General features: G+C 34.5%; 2 protein-coding genes across 3 annotated transcripts in view; both read left to right on the top strand.

The window, feature by feature from the left end:
* Positions 1 to 13,064, top strand: part of axed (BTB/POZ domain-containing protein axundead) — a 21,072-nt gene extending 8,008 nt beyond the window's left edge. Inside the window, exons 1-6 of one of the 2 annotated variants that reach the window (XM_017901618.1) lie at positions 3,759 to 3,836; positions 4,922 to 5,157; positions 7,064 to 7,236; positions 8,650 to 8,900; positions 9,867 to 10,261; positions 12,561 to 12,782. In XM_017901618.1, the coding sequence (XP_017757107.1) occupies positions 3,800 to 3,836; positions 4,922 to 5,157; positions 7,064 to 7,236; positions 8,650 to 8,900; positions 9,867 to 10,261; positions 12,561 to 12,782 (1,314 nt within the window). In that variant the 5' untranslated portion in view covers positions 3,759 to 3,799. Of the gene's footprint in view, positions 1 to 3,758; positions 3,837 to 4,921; positions 5,158 to 7,063; positions 7,237 to 8,649; positions 8,901 to 9,866; positions 10,262 to 12,560 lie in introns of those variants that run through there. The other variant, XM_017901617.1, reaches the window with a different exon arrangement.
* A 1,813-nt stretch (positions 13,065 to 14,877) lies between these two features.
* LOC108548594 (protein TSSC4) lies at positions 14,878 to 17,115 on the top strand. The gene is made up of 2 exons (XM_017901619.1): positions 14,878 to 15,302; positions 16,296 to 17,115. The coding sequence occupies exon 2, from the start codon at positions 16,339 to 16,341 to the stop codon at positions 17,089 to 17,091; it is 753 nt and encodes a 250-aa protein (XP_017757108.1). The 5' UTR covers positions 14,878 to 15,302; positions 16,296 to 16,338; the 3' UTR covers positions 17,092 to 17,115.
* The last annotated feature ends 51 nt before the right edge of the window (positions 17,116 to 17,166 follow it).

The following is a 17,166-nucleotide window of genomic DNA, read 5'->3' as shown; positions in this document are numbered from 1 at the left end:
AAGCACTAGAAGAAACATATACCTTCCTTGAGAAATAAAAGACGATATATATATATATATATATATATCGTAGTTATTTTACTATTAGAACTCATAATCCCAATACCTTGTTCCCGGGATATTAAAATATATTAATATGTATAATATTATCGATACTAGGACAAATTCAACATATCTAGTTTTACGCGATTTGCATTCTCCTTTTTAACGCGGAACTCGTTTCCCTTTCGTTAGGACACCGCGAATTAAGAAATACGATCGATCAATAAACGCTCGCGTATTACAAGTTATTATGTTATCCGCTAATTAATATTAATAAAGCACCGGAATCGATAGTCTTAAGAGGTGATACGATCGATGCAAAAATGAATCACGTCTTTGAACATGCAAGCAGTGCTCATTGCTATTCGCAGTGTCTAGCGATCGACATGAGTGAACCTAATTAATCCAACCGTGAGAAATCGATACGTGTAGAGTATTAGAAACCTATAAATCGATGTTTACACTTGTCTCGATACTTAATCGTATTTTCCAATACATTTCTTAAAATCTTTCTTCGACCATTAGAAAGCATTATTTTCACAGCCTAATGCATAAAATTTTCAATATTTCTAAATCCTTTCGTTATTTGATCCTTTTGGCACGATTTTGCAACCCTTTGCACTCGAGAGGCACCCTTCAGTCGCCACTTGATAAAATTTCGAAGATCGATATTAATTAATATGTCAAATTTAAGATAATGCAATGGTGTGCGAAATATCGAAATCAAATAATTCCATGTATTAATTATTATACGGTTTCGTATTTACTGCTGAAAAAAATATCGTCAGCTTTATAGCAGAAAATCTTTCAACTCCTACTCTTCTTTAACCAAAATATCGAGCGCAAGGGTTAATCCTATGTTCGCGTGTCTTATGGAAATATAAACGCTTATAAAACGGGAATTAATCTCAATTGGATTAAAAGGCTACGTTGGAGCTCGTTTAACTTAATTAATGTATGTACACACGGATCATGTTAACTTCAATACCATCGCTGTGTAAAATTCTATTAAACGAATTCAACGTTTGAGATATTCGTGCATAACACGTACAATCATTATGATACTTGTACGATATAATTTTTCGAATCTCTAAATTTCCGAATAAAAATTTCTTAATTTAAAAGAGAGATATTTGAGACGATTAAATTAATACTTTGCACTCGACGATTTTTTCGTTACAGAAAGATAGTAATTATAATAGAAGACCTTTCGCCATAAAGTCGACGATATTTTCAAAAAGGGAAAATAAGAAATCACATAGAAATTAAGAGAATTAGAATTATTTTATTTCAACATTCCACTCATCGTTGGATAATTTTAAATTTGATATATTAATTAACATCGATTAAAGGGCGACTGAGGGAGTGCAAAGGGTCAATATTTCGCAGGTGCATTAATTCGAGTTGAAGTCGAATTAATAATTAAATCTCCAGTAGAACAGTATATTTTGAAAGGAAGGCTGCTTGTATTTCTTTAGATCTCCGAATCGAGATCAGCCTGTATAATTTAAGGGTTCATTGGTGCCAAGTTCTCAAGGTTAGAGGTGTCTCCCTATGAACGATATTTTTGGGACGAGAGAAATTTTCACTAAAATTATTTGACCCCGGTGGCCATCGTCCCTTTGGGTCCTCGCCTCTGCTAGCTCTAATTTTAACGAAACCGTGATTCACATGCATTTTACAAGCGGTCGCGCGATATATGAACTCTTCGTGAATCTCTCGAGCTCAGAGGGTCTATATTTTTCACGCTTATGTTCCTCATAAAGGAACAGATATTTATACTACGACCCCACCGAAGTGACTACTTATACAAATTCACAGTGGAAAAATTGTTTCATCAAAAAACAAATTTCTTTCCTATCTTAAAATTTGAAAATATAAATATAAATTTGAATAATGGGGTACGATATAGTTTATATTTCTACATATATTCAGCACTGAGTATTTGAATATAAATTGTACAATGTTTGTTATAATTTTCATTTTTTAAAGATTATTTTAATTTTAAAATTAAAATTAATACCGTGAAAGTAAATTGAAGAATTTCTAAATGCACACACGTATCAGTGGAAATATGATAGTGTGAGCTTCCATACAACATAACACATCACTGTACATGTAGTAAACAGTAAGATTGCTGTCTAAAGCAGTTTTCGTTGCTTCGAAGTATCGATAAAGCCTCAGTGACACTAGAAATTGCATTCCACGATTCTTCCCACGAGATAATAAGAATAAATCAAACAAATCAATGGAATTTAATTAAAAAATAATCGAGTCAACAAAATCAGCGAACAAAATGGAATCCAATTACGCGAACATAATTTTCACATCAATATACCACACAAAACAACTTCAAAATAATAATCCCGATATAATCACAGTATCACGTTATACACATATAATACATTTGCCCCATTATTTTAACCCTCTGCACTCCACGACTTTTTGGACAAAGAAGGGTAGTAGTTCAAAGATTTTCTGTTACAAAACTGACGATATTTTTCTGAGCAGTGAATGAGAAATCGTATGATAATTAACACCTAGAATTATTTGAAATTTCACACATTTCTGAATATCGAGCTTCGGAATTTTATCAAATGGCGACTGAAGGGCGCCTCTCGAGGATTGAATTTATTACACCACACACAGGATCATCGTAATAATTTCAAAATACTCGGAACACGATACGATGCTGTTCAAACTTTTGTCATAACTCTAAACGTTCCAAATTCTCATATTACCCTATATCCGCTTATCAACTCCCTTCTCATCTCGCCAAAAAAATAATTATATCGACCATCGAAGGACCTCGTGATAATACTTAACCGACACGATAACGCGATTCGATTTAAACCTATGTAGCAACATTCTTAGCTATGGTACGAAGCAAAACAGTCCACTTCCTTTTCCTCATCCTGTTGTTCCGAAAGGTCCCGGGACAGTTCGAGGTATCGATAAGGCCCTGTCTCACTCGGGCCTCCAGAGGCATTCCATGATGGCAGGGACCTTTACCCGTTGTTTATAAATAATTGTCGTCGCAGTCGATAAAACGCGGACGCATACATTTGCATTGAAACGAAATCCCCCGGGGACTGACTCATTCATAGCAGTCGCACGAGTCCACAATCGATCTGTCAGTCGAGCAAGACTGGTCGCTCTGGAAGGGTTGCTACGTTTCGCCTCAATCGGACACGATTCGAAGCCGAAAAATCGTGTTCCATCCCTGGTGCATTTATTCGGAGAAGATTCGTGTTTACGAATTCGTCGAGTTTACGCGAACGAGTGTCGAAATTTTTATTTTTCTTCTGTGATGGAAGATATTGAAGACGTTCCTGTGGTCTCGTACAGTCGTCACGAAGCTTTTCGGTCCAGGAAACTGCTTTTAATTCACTGGTGTAATAGCTTCGAGTGATTTTTGTGATTAAATGAGAACCAAGTGTAGTTTAGAAATTTCGCGTTGCTCGGATACGACAGTGAAATGAAATTAAACGAACAGGATTGCGAGAAGAATAATTGTTACGTGGTTTTATGATAGAGTAGTTTACATGAAGTACTCTTTAGTAATTGAAGATTGGAAGTTAATAAATTCTGGAGTTGGGGAATAATGCTCGAGTTAATAATCTCGTTTGATTAGTTGATTTTGAAATTGTAATCATTTTATAATTTGAAGGAGTAAACTGATTGTGGATATGTTCGATGCAAATGTTTTTCAAGTATCGATCCAGAGACTGAATAGCTAGATGGTGACAACTCTGTGATGTACCTTATCAACATGACAGTTGCGTACAACAATGGTAAGATACACGATTGTTCAACAAGACGATTGTTTAGTAAATACATTGTAGGATTTTGAATTTTATACCGAAATAATTTTTCTATGTTGCTTTCATAGTTTTCCGAATAATGCAATTTTTCTATTTTATTCGGTATAACAGATTTTTATTAAAATATATTTTAATTATTTTCCTATAATTTTCCGTATAATTTTCTTGTTTAAAGTATATCACCCATTTTACGTTCTTTATATTCTTCACTAAAACACACGATACCACGGAAGTAATAAATTAATCAAACGGGTAAATTAATTATTGACAACCTGATTTTCTTTATTTCTTTACAGTTATATAGCTCTATGGTCGCATAGTAGTTATATAGTTCATTACTGTAATAAAAAAGTGTCAACAAGCAATCAAACGCAAAATGATATCTACGGTGAACGTTGCCAAACCCTTGTATGATTTAGATACTGCAGTTCTTCAGGTGTTTGCACAGCAGAACACCATCAAGCTGCTCGATAAAAATATATAAAAATAAAAATCGAGCTCATTGATTACCGGTATTCATCGTGAAACTTATTTACCGAAGTGATTCACCGAAGATCCAACGCAAGATGCATAGTTATTATCCTTTTCCGGTTAAACATAGTTACATACCATAAATCTGCTACGCATTATCGTTAACCGTACTCCGGTCCCAATATTTTAACCCTTTGCACTCGACGATTTTTGGCTAAAGAAGAATAGAACTTCAAAGATTTTCTGTTACGAAGCTGACGATATTTCTCTGAACAGTGAATAAGAAGTCGCGTGGTAATAAACACGTAGAATTATTTGATTTCGACACCTTGTACACTGTTACATTATTTGAAATTTGACATAATGAATATCGAGCTCCGAAATTTTATCAAATGGCGACTGAAGGGTTAATTTATTCGATAGATGAAAAAGACATAGGTCCATAGAGTGCACTCTTTCATCAATGACACACGGTCTAATTCTCTGAACCATTCCAAAACAAGTAAATTAGGAATTTAGAAATTTTAATTCATCATGTAACGTGACCTAGCATAGTATCAAGTTTCTTTCACGTTTTGTTGCAGGCGACAGCTCACGATGCGCTCGCACCGAGTCTGAAAGGTCGCGACAAAAGATTCGGGAGGGTATACGGAATCGAATTTACTCCAGGACCATAATCCTGCCCGTAATCACGCGGAACTCGTCGAAAGAGACCACGATTCTTCGAAGCTCCACGGAAGACATGTCTCAGGTTCCACTGATCTCGCCCGAAGAAAGCCCAATGATGGGACCCTCGACCTGCAACATGGTGATACTCGAGGTAAACGAAGTTCCTATTTCCTAAACAACAATGAATCTCATTTATTATCCAATGTGTCAAACGATGTCCAATGTCTCACGATTACACGCGTTCCCTGATCATTTTACGTCCACTTTTATCGACTTTTATCACCACTTATGCTTTTTTTAACCACTTATCGACTATTTGCTTAATCCATAGATAGGCTTAAAATGAACGAAACTGCAATAATTTCAACACGATAAGTTTTTCACAGTCTACTCTAACGGAAGATTAACCCTTTGCGGACTAGCGCCGCATATATGCGTTCGGCTGAAACTCTGATAGGGCCGAGGGACTTATAAACGTGCCCATGTAAACGCTAGGGCCGAGAAACACATATATGCACCGGCTGTTGCGGCCCTAGGACCGCACGTCCCAACTGTTTTTAACCCTTTGCACTCGGGAGGTGACTCTCAGTTACCATTTCATAAAATTTGGAAGATAGATATTAATTAATATATCAAATTTAATGTAATGTAACAGTGTGCAAGGTATCGAAATCAAATAATTCTACAATTCTATTATTATAAAATTTTTTATTTACTGCTCAAAAAAGTATCGTTAGTTTTTTAATAGCGAATCTTTGATTTTCTACTCTTCTCTAGCCAAAAAATCGTCGAGTACAAAGGGTTAATCCAACGGCTATAGTACTCTGTTGGTGCCTATACTCAGTACCGTACTGTCAGTTGAAAATATCTCTAGCCATTTTGCCATTTCTAGCCAATTTATCTATACACTGATTATTCTAGAATTGCTATAGGATTATACCATCAGTCAACACATTAATCCATCGGCTACAGTACTCTATGTCCTTATTGCCAGCGTCGCTATGAATGAAAATCGCGTTTAAATAAAAATAAGCGATGGTAGTTTCGAATGACTGACTGACTGGCCCCAGGAACCGGAGTTAGACTTTCCGTTCGGACCCGGCCGGTCCTCAGTGACCAGACTAGGACCAAAAGGTGCTAACTTTTGGTGTTAAATTCTTCGCCATCTTTGGACCTAACGTTTGGGAATTCCTGTTATAACAATTGGTACAGTATCTCCGAATTTCATGAACACTTTGCCCGCCGCTGGTGGCCCACTTGACGGCCGAGTCTGGGCCTGAACGGAACGGCAAGCAAAACGGGTTGGGCACTTAACGTGTTATCAAGGAGAGTGCAAGTCTTTCGGGTCATAGATTTAGTTGAGATTTTGTAAATTTGTAAATTTAGCCATCCAGTTCAAGAAAGTATATCATTATAAGGGCAACTACTCGATATTTATGATTAAAGCTTTATTATTCTTAACTAAAGATTTCTTCGGAATAATTATCCAATAACTCGACTAAATCAATGACCCGAAGGACTTGCACTTTCCTTATAAGTAGAAATGAACGGTGACAGTTTTGAACGACTATCGCGACAGCGGCTGGATCCCATGATGGTACACGGTTTACTCAAAACCGCTCCGTCCGCAAAGGGTTAATATCCTTCGCGTGTATCGAACAGCGAAGAAAGTAATAGATTGTTTGTATTTTAGGCAGACTCCATTAGCCAGCCTCCAGTTTGGCCTCGCAGTTCCTATCCTCTTAGAAATTAAAACGAAACCCCGCGAAACGATTAACCCCTCCACATCGAATATCGACCAGTCTCGATGTCTACATTCGTAGCTTCTTTCACGAAACTCTCATACTTCACGAACGAAAACCATTCTCTGCTTCGAAGCGACACCATCAACGAGACCATGTCAGCAGGGGGAGCCAGAGGAGAAGAATGCTAGGAACTCGAGCGCTTGTCACGCACCCTTAAATTCATTCCTCACTCTCACGAGATCCATAACTCGATCCACGGCATCCTGAGAGACACTCCGAGAAAGAAGTTTCTTTAACTCTGGCTAAATATAGGTCGGTCTACCTGGTGACACGTGGAGATACTGCGTAGAAAGGGAACGTCTGGCCGAGAGGTCGGAGTGGTTCCGCGCGATGCTCGTGGGCCCCCTAGCACCTGCACCGAGCGATCCTCCGCCTCTTCTGAAGCTGCAGCACGTGGAAAAGCGCGCCTTTGATTATCTGCTCAGGTAAATCGCCGGTGGATCGAGCTGCTAAGAGATATCGTATTTGTAAAAATACTCGAGATATCGAGCATTCGTTAAATTCGATTGTCCTGATCTAAACTAATATACAGTGAGATAATAAATAAAACGAGATGATAGGAGCAGGGAACGAGAATGGTGAAGATGCGTGTAAGAAATATATGTAGAAAATTAAGATAAACGAGGGAAGTGGAATGAAGAGGAATTTTGAGACATGTGGGTAATACAAGAAACTTGGTAAACGAGTTAGTAAATAAATATAATCACAATATTTATCTCCTTTATTAGAGATATATAAAATAAATTTCTGCTTGTAGTCTAGATAAATTATAATTAAAATTCAGAATTCTAAAATTCTAAAATTCGTTGGGAATAGGATATGATTATATTTTAGAATTAATATTAACTCGAATTGAATATAATCACAATATTTATCTCATTTATTGGAGATATATAAAATAAATTTCTGCTTGTAGTCTAGATAAATTATAATTAAAATTCAGAATTCTAAAATTCTAAAATTCGTTGGGAATAGGATATGATTATATTTTAGAATTAATATTAACTCGAATTAATTATAAAGTCTTGCGCCTTATTTCTTTTTGTTTCCTTTTCTAAAAACGACGGCTAACCAAAGATTTCAAATTGATTGAATCTCGAATCTATCAAGATAATTGTGAAAACGGTAAAGGGAACACGAAGGTCGTACTCACATAGGAATCGAAATAAACGTCGCAGAAAGTATATGTCTACCCCCCATTATAAAAGCAAGGTCTCGAGGAGGGTACTTCTACGACACAAATGAAGCCAGGACCAGGGTACAGTAGGATTTAAAAATATTAACCAAAACGATAAAAGAATTTGATAAATTACATCTCACGTTAATCGGTAATTTATTAACTTTCCAAATTTTACACACATACACGAATAAATGAAAAAAACGAATTTTCTCAAAGGATCGATTACATAGTTTCAAACACTTAAAGAGCAAGTAACAGTATGGCAACGTCTTTATGTACACTAACAATAATTGGCATAATCGCGTATTTTTGGATTCTCATTTTAATTACATTCCCATTGATAGTTTGCTGTAAACAGAGAATGATCAAGCCTCGTTGTCCCAGGAAAAGATGTTGCAAATGTGATCTTGCACAGCTGTCTTAAAATTCGCAAAATCCAAATTAACGTGCACACATATCTCTACGGAAAATATTTGATGAAACAAATTTACTCGATGAAAGAATATACGAGATGAAGTCGAAAAGCAAATATATAACGAGAATAAAGATGCAGTTGGTTAAAAGTATGGTTAAAAATTTCAGTTCGACGAAAAAATTTCAATTCTCCAGGCAACTGTTTTCCCTCGCATCAACTCGAAGTATATTCTTTTCTGCGCAGATATCTTCGCGACGAACCGATCAATTTTCAGTCCGTGTCCACGGCTAGATCAACCCTCGACGCTGCTCATCAGTATCTCTGCTCGGAATTAGCAAGGCTCGCTGTTCAATATCTCGAAAGGAACTTAAACTCTAATACTGTGCTCGAAATCTACCAAGGCCTCAGTCTCTATGCCAACCATGTAACCTCTAGCTATAGCTGGTCATCACCCACGGCTCCTCCAGCACCTGGAGACGATGCTGGAGAGATAGGTATGACGAGAAAATTAAGTATAATCCAATTAGGTCTGATTAGGTGACATAATATCCACGACTACTTGCGGTTTATTCTGTCACATTGCGATACGTTCAATTATACTCAGTTCGCGTGTAAGGGTACTATTGTACTATATAGAGAGCTTTCTTCATCTATTTGACCTCGGTAACACGTAGTCTCAGTTTGATCCTAGCCTCTTTGGACACCCTGTATATAGGAATCTAATACATTTTTGTCTCTAATATTATACAATTAATACGGTGAATGCCATGGTGGTCATCAGGGAACTTGTCTTCTCAATGGGAGCATGGTGGTCACCAGTGTCTGGAGCTACTAAATTTTCAAATTTATATTTGTTTTATTCTAACCAGTTTTTGAATATTTAAGTGCAAAGGTAAATAAATAGAGAACTTTGCATAGAAGACATTAATAATTTGTATCATTTTTTTTATTTTTGTTATATTATTTAGTAATTCATCATTGTGTCAAGAATAATGGAAATTTTATCGTGACCCCCTGAGTGTACCATATAAAAGGTGCATGAGAGTGAAAGTGTTAACCCTTTGCGATCGATATCCCTGCAGCAGGGACATTCGCAAGTCGAAGAAATACAGAAAACTACAGAAAATTACAGAAATTAAAAATTTTGTATTTTTACGTATTATAAGTAGTATTAAACACAAATCAGTTTCAACAAATTCTATGCGATTTTATATCCATATATAAATATGGATTTTAAATCCTGTACAGAAAAGTAACTGCGAAATGCTAAATTTTCTCTGCCGAAATCTGCCGACCGGAAAGGGTTAAGTGTAAAATCATACCTGTCAATGCTCGCAATGAAGGACAATTATTTGTTCTAATTATTTCTCCCAACGATGAAAGATTCTAACATCTACCAAGCACCGTCTCGTCTTCTCTATGATTAGAACGAATGAACTAAAAGCTCGTTGAAATGTTAGCCATAGTCTGCACGCGACTTCTGCACTCCTGCCTGAACGTGATCGACTCGGAACCGGAAGTTGTGATCAGCCAGGAACACTTCGAGGACCTGACCTCCGCGGAGGTCGAGGAGCTGTCGTGTCGGGACACCTTGAGGTTGTCGAAGGAATCGATACTGTTCCACGCGTTGGACAGGTGGGCTGCGTCCGAGTGCAGAAGAAACGGAGTCGAGCCATCAGCTAGCAATAAGAGGTCCGCATTGTCGGACGATGTTTGGTACAACGTTAGATATCCACTTATGACTGACAGAGAATTCATCGAGGGACCTATGGCAAGCGGGATCCTCTCCAGCGAGGAGTCGGCTTACATCGTGTCTAGAATTTTGGGACATGCGGAAAACTACGAGAACGAGGAAGTATGTTTGCATTTTTCAATATACGTATATATTTAACACGTTAAACGCCACGTCGGTCCCTAGGGACCGACGCTAGACTTTCCGTTTGGGTCTCACCGGTCCGTACGGCCCGGAAGGGCCCGCATGATGGCTAACTGTGGCGTGGACGGAACGGCACGTAAAACCCGCGTGACGTTTAACGTGTTAAACCTTTCACTACGAAAGACGTATATATACGTCCTCACAAGTCTATCACTATATACGAAAGACGCATATATACGTCCGCACAAATTTATTAATATATACCAAAGACGTATATATACGTCCTCACAAGTCCATCATTATATACGAAAGACGTATGTATACGTCCTCACAAGTCTATCATTATATACAAAAGGCCTATATATACGCTTTTACAAGTCTATCAATATATACAAAAGACGCATATATACGTCAACACAAATTTATCAATATATATGAAAGACGCATATATACGTCCGCGCAAATTTATTAATATATATGAAAGACGCATATATACGTCCGCACAAATTTATCAATATATACGAAAGACGCATATATACGTCCGCGCAAATTTATCAATATATACGAAAGACGCATATATACGTCCGCGCAAATTTATCAATATATACGAAAGACGCATATATACGTCCGCACAAATTTATCAATATATACAAAAGACGTATATATACGTCCTCACAAGTTTAATATTATATACGAAAGGCGTATATATACGTTTTTACAAGTCTATCAATATATACGAAAGACGTAAACATAGGCTCCCTACATTTTCCTTACTCTATCACTTTTGCTATTTTACCAATTGATTTCACCTGAAATATAACATAGCAATTGAATATCGGCAATTGTTTCAATATTGTTCTGTCAGTTGTCAAATATCGCGCCGTCTGTATTGATGATTCTCTTCGAGAATGTACCCCAGTCAAAGGGTTAAGAAAGGAAGGAAGAATTTTGATTAGAAAATTTTGTTAAATTAAAATGAATTTGCTACCTTGGGTAAAATTAATGCTGATTTTTATCGATATAAAAATTGGTGATTATGTTATACATATATGTATTTATTTTTATTGTTTTTATTATTGTATGTACGCTTATGTATTTATATGTAATAATAGTTTTATTGTATATATTGTTAGTATATATTTACGTTACTTTAATTATCATCACTGATTCAGATTGGTAGTTCTATTGATAACATATGAAATATGATATTGTAGATAGAGAATTAGACAAGGAACGATTAGTATTTGCGTACTTATTACGATTGTTCTGTCTGTTCTCTCTTGCACTTCATACGATAATCTTCTGCAATTGGATAAGCGCCATATTGCTCGAAGTGGTATCCAAGTGAAAGTGAAACACCAACGTTATCAGGAATTAGTACTTATCTTATGGCTGAAAACAGTGTCCATGATCACTATCAGGCAGTGCTCTTTTATCTGTCCTGGACTATTGATTTAACAGTGCGCCCAAAATCCATCTATACCAAATCCATTTATTGAATCGCTCGAGTCAGTCTTCGATTATCTTTTGTGTGGTATACTAACTGTGCTTTCATGAGAATAGTTTCTTATCACCTCGGCTGGTATTTACACGTTAAAAATTAAAACAGATAAAACAATAAAATCCTGTCCGTACCGATACACACGTATATCGAAGAATTTAGCGAGAACAAAGCAGTGAACCAACTAACACTTGGTCCTAAGTTTCATTTTTATAGTGTCTCACCTACCCACGAAGTGCAATATGGCGATTAGAAAATATAAAATACGTCATACGATGAATGATACCAAACCTAATGGCAAATATGTCAAACGTAGGAGAGTGGTAAATAAATTATCATACTTTTCGCACTTTATATACTTAATTTTCTTTATGTTCAAAGTATAACGCGTTGTGAAAATGTTTATTTAATTTTCATAGTAAAACATTTCAGAGTAAACACAGTGGACAGTGAAACCAGCGTAATTTTACTTGTTTCGTGATTTATTTGTGTTCCATTTCGGTATTATTTATCATCGTGAAACATTTTCTAATTACTGTACTACAATTTCAAGCTGTACATATTTATACGTAAAATAGGATTTTATTTTCCCTTAAAAAATTTATTTAACGATTCCAAAGGATTGGAAAAGTTATTACTTAAAAGGAAGATTTAGTCAACTGTCAAAAATGTCAATTTATTTTCTCTTACAGTTGAAACTTAATTCAGAAAAGAAGAAAAGATATTTCGATTACATGGAACGATTATATAAGAAAGTTTGATATTTTTTGCCCATAGTTTCGAAATTCGATCACTGGCCCATTGCCCAGGCTGACCAGCACCCCAAGAACCAGTGTTAGACCGTACGAGGACCAAAGCTGCAGGATGTCGAAACCAGGGAAGAAAGAGTGCCAGGACAATCGAAAGAACAGAAGAAAGGAATGTGCAAATCAGGGACACAGGACTTGTGCGAGAATCGGTAATTGCCTGGTGCGAGTTCTCGCCTGTATTTTCGATTAAATGTCGAAGAGGAGGCTGAAGAGGAAGAGGAATCGATGAAACCGGCAGATTCTTGAATCTCCCACCGAAAACTACAATTTATTTTCTACCATTCTCCGCGTCTTTGTAACACACCATTTTTCGCCTTCCGATTCGTTTAAGTTTTAGTGAAGTTGCATACTAATTTAGATTCTAAGGATAAATGTTTTGCGTTGGATCGATATTAACACTCGTCTGCTAAATGCTGCTAAGATATTGTTCAGGGCTTATCCTATAGATCTCCGTTCGTTTTCGTATTGTCTGTACTTCTTTTCATTTTTGCGAACAATGGATGTCGTACAATGACGAGAAAGCTGAAAGAGGCTGAGATTTAACTATTATACGTTTGTTAATATCCCTTTCCGTTAATTTATACAAATTTTTCAATATGACGTTCCTTCTTGCGAAGAGATAGTTTCTTAGTATAGAAAGATTTTTTCACGTTTCACTTTTTCAGTATAGAAAGGCTTTTAAATGATTGAAATATTTCCCTTACATATTTTATCATTTTTACGTATTTTGTATGATTTAATTGTTATCGGATATTTACTTGTTATACAATTACAGTGAATTTCAATCTTGGAAAAATGTTACAATGGTGTTTCATGTACCTCAAAAATAATTTTATTCGTTACTCGTGCTTAATTTTTCCTACATGATGATAATAATCGTGTTATTGTTGTCTTATTATATTGGATATAGAATTAGTATTTACAAATCTTTTGATAAATTTAAAAATATAATCGATTCAACATCGGGGAAGAAATTTATTTAGAACCATTAAGAGTGATTTTTGTAGATATCGTTTTAAAGTTAGATAAATTTTAAAGAAACGATTCGAAGGCTAGCTTTGATAATAGTATACCTTGAAATGTGTATCGTTTGTAGGGCCAAATGATACGATAACGTATAAAATGATTGATCTCGTATCTTTTAAACTTCCTTATTATCTTTGATGCAAAATTTTAAATGCCCTTTATGATTATCTGTGAAGTTACCTATGAAACGTTTGAAAAGTATTTATAATTCTATATAACGAATGCTAAAAATTCTATACAGGCTGAATTATTAATATTAAAAATAATTAACCCTTTTGCTACGATAATTTAGTAATTGAAGGAATTTGTGGAACATGAGGCAAGAGAAGATATTTTATGCAGAAAGAAATGTACTTGAATTGTGTACTACAGGAAACGTATCTATGGATTTTTAGCAATTGGATACTAGATATTTGAGGATAGATTATGCGTTCTTCGCAGCGAAAGGGTTGAACATGTCGAGTTTTAACAATTATTTGCAAAAATGGCAGCCCTGTTTAGAGTTTTTAGTCTTCTATCGTCACTATTACCTGTATCCTGTTGTATGTTAATGCTACGTTCGTTATGTTCATAATTGCTGTTCAGAGTATATAGCGTTTAAATTATGAGTTAGAGCGTGGAGCCATGGCTGGTCCGTGTGAATGTGTGACGTTCAACAATGCAAACTTCGTTTTTGTAACAATTTTTCTATGCGTTATACCAAACGAATTGTCATTAACAATAATACTTTAATGCATTTTTTATAATCATTCTTGAGATTTTATATGTTTTACATAATTCTAACGACCATGTGAATCGTTACGTGGTTTCAAATTTACAGCTTCAAATTATCTCTTTACTAACAAATATATTCTGAGCTTAATTAAAGAGAGGATTTAATTTGGAGCTGACTCGTTTAATATCTTTGGTTTAAATCTATACACTCGGTTCAATTTCATTAGAGAATATCGATACAGTTAACTAATTATAAAAAGCTGGTAACCTGTTAAAAATTACTGCAAACCATTAAAAATATGTTTATGTATATTTAAATAGTAGCATATTGCTTCTATTTTTCTTTGTATAGTAAACATTCATATAGATATGTATTTAAATAATTTCATAATTAATTCGTCAAGTTAATAATATACATCGAGATTTTAAAAACCAATATAAATTTTAATATTCTAAACGAGTAACGATTAAATATATATTCTCATATTGGAAGCAGTTAAAGGACCTATCGAGTGTCTATGTTTAAGCCGGATATAATATACAATTGTTAACATCGAATTCTATTAGTAAACGCAATGTCGTGTCATTATAAGAAACACGAGAAATCATTGTGACATTATTGAAACGATGTTCATCGTTTTCACGTTAATTGTCAGATTTATTTAACTAGCGCCTTTCGCAGGCTAATGTCATAAATGGCCGCGTGGGCGTGCACTGTCGTTACCATTATAGGTTAGTCATTAAATCTCGTGTTGCTATTTGATCGGTTAAATTTTATTCATCGCGACTCGTTGTACTCGAATTACGTTAAGATCGAATGTTACTCTATCGAGTGTCGCTAAGTCTATTGTGTGTTGATGATTATTTATAAATCGATAGAATATTGCAATCTGATTACCTTGTTCGAATTAATTGAGCCAAATCTGTTGTAGAAACCAGTAAATTCATTCTGAATTACTAATCTTTTAGAGTAAGTAGTTCCTTTCAATGTACGTACAATAAATCTGTCAATTCATTTCATACATCTTGTTATAAATTTCTGTAAACCAAAAAAGTACTAAAAACTGCAAATAAAGCTTGCAAGTGTAATAATGAATAATAGTGAAAATAAATTGTGCATAAGATATTAGTAGTGGTTTATTATTCCTCTTTTTTTATATTGAGGAAATTGAATAACTTTTCATAAAAAGGAAATATCAAATTATTTTAACATATAAGATACGTATGTTTGGTTATGTTAAAAAAAGAAAACATACATGATATTTTATCGCCTCTTGGTGATGAATACTGAACAGTTGCTCAAATCACGTTTATTATGTAGTGCTGATGATTAGGTGGGGTATATATAATACTAATTCTTCAAATAAAGTTTGTTTATACACTGTCATATTCAGTTTCCGCCATTTAAACATTATTTTCTTTAGTGTGAAAAAAAAGTTCGGTTTCATAATATGGAATATAAAATGTCTAAAAATTATTTTTATTAAAAGTGTACTCGTAACACATCGATATATTGTTTTTATTATTTTATTTCCATATTACAAAAGTAATTTTATGAATATTCTATTATTAAATAATTGTAATATTGTAATTTCTATTTCATTGGCATTATATTTTTAATTTCTAATTTCTAAAATGTATTATTATTACATTTATCGTTTTCAAAGTTGAATGTATAGTGATATATTTAGTATATTTCGATATCTACCTCGAGGCAAAATGGCGACATACATACAGCGCAATTTAACGTCAATATTGTTTTTTCGTTCTTTAAATATATAGATATTAAAAATTAATAAAGTGATTGTTCGCAATTTTAAATCCTTAATCATTTTAATTATTATTTAAATAAACATCTGTTGGATGTTCTAACCTATTGTACTACATTTGTACACTATACATTTTGCAAGCTTTTGTATATCAAGTATGTTTTGACGTTTCTATTTAAAAATAATATTTGTAGAATATAAAAAGTTAACGAAACAGTGCTAAAAACAATAAAGAAAATGCATACAACTGGTGATTTCATCTTACATGGCGGTAATGCAGATTTTGCAAATAGACAAAAATTACTGTTTGACAAATTGTCAGATGCAGAGCAAGAATGCAGTAAGAATAAAATGGTCACTGAATCTACAAATATTGATGTGGATATTATTAAACCAAACCAATTCCAAATTTCAAGAAAGGACCAGAATTATAGAATTGAAATGAAAAGATTTCGTGGTAAAGAGAGTATCTTTAAGCAGCCAGAAGGTCCAGCACCACGTGCAGTTAATAGAAGTGTACCAGATTTTCATAAGAATCCTCACAAGTGGAAGAAATATAGTTTGGATGATGTATCTAATGATGATATGACAGAAGAGAGTAATACAAGGGCTGCATTATCATTTTTGAAAGAATTAAAAGCGAGAAAGTCAATAGAGAAAGTAAGAGAATCAGAGAAAATGGACATAGATGAATCTGATTTAATTAAAGAACATGAAATGAAAGTAGTATTTAAGTCCAAGAAAAGGAAAGTACCCATAGAAATTGAATTTAAAAAACCTGAAAGCAACACAAGTAAAGCAAGCAATATATCAATTATTGAAAATGATGATAAACCAGTCTTTAGGAGTAGTAAAATTATTATGCCAGAATATGTTGTTGGCCAAAAGAAAAAGAAAAAAGATAAGAAAGAAAGACAACCTGTAAAAATAGACAGATCCAGACAACTTAAATTGGATCATTTAGAAGAACTTGATGAAGAGGAAAATTGAATATTTGTGTGATATTAATATTGTAACTTGATTATTGTTTCCAAGATTCCAAGTTTCTTGTACACTATAAATATT

This window comes from Eufriesea mexicana, unplaced genomic scaffold (assembly GCF_001483705.2).
Source record: "Eufriesea mexicana isolate 0111107269 unplaced genomic scaffold, ASM148370v2 scaffold1741, whole genome shotgun sequence".
Lineage (NCBI taxonomy): Eukaryota > Metazoa > Arthropoda > Insecta > Hymenoptera > Apidae > Eufriesea > Eufriesea mexicana.
The sequence above is the reverse complement of the archived record's forward strand: the minus strand, read 5'-3'. Positions and strand labels throughout refer to the sequence as shown.

Bases quoted from the DNA above. Each gene is read 5' to 3' on its own strand.
- LOC108548594 (XM_017901619.1), top strand. From the start codon at position 16,339: ATGCATACAACTGGTGATTTCATCTTACATGGCGGTAATGCAGATTTT.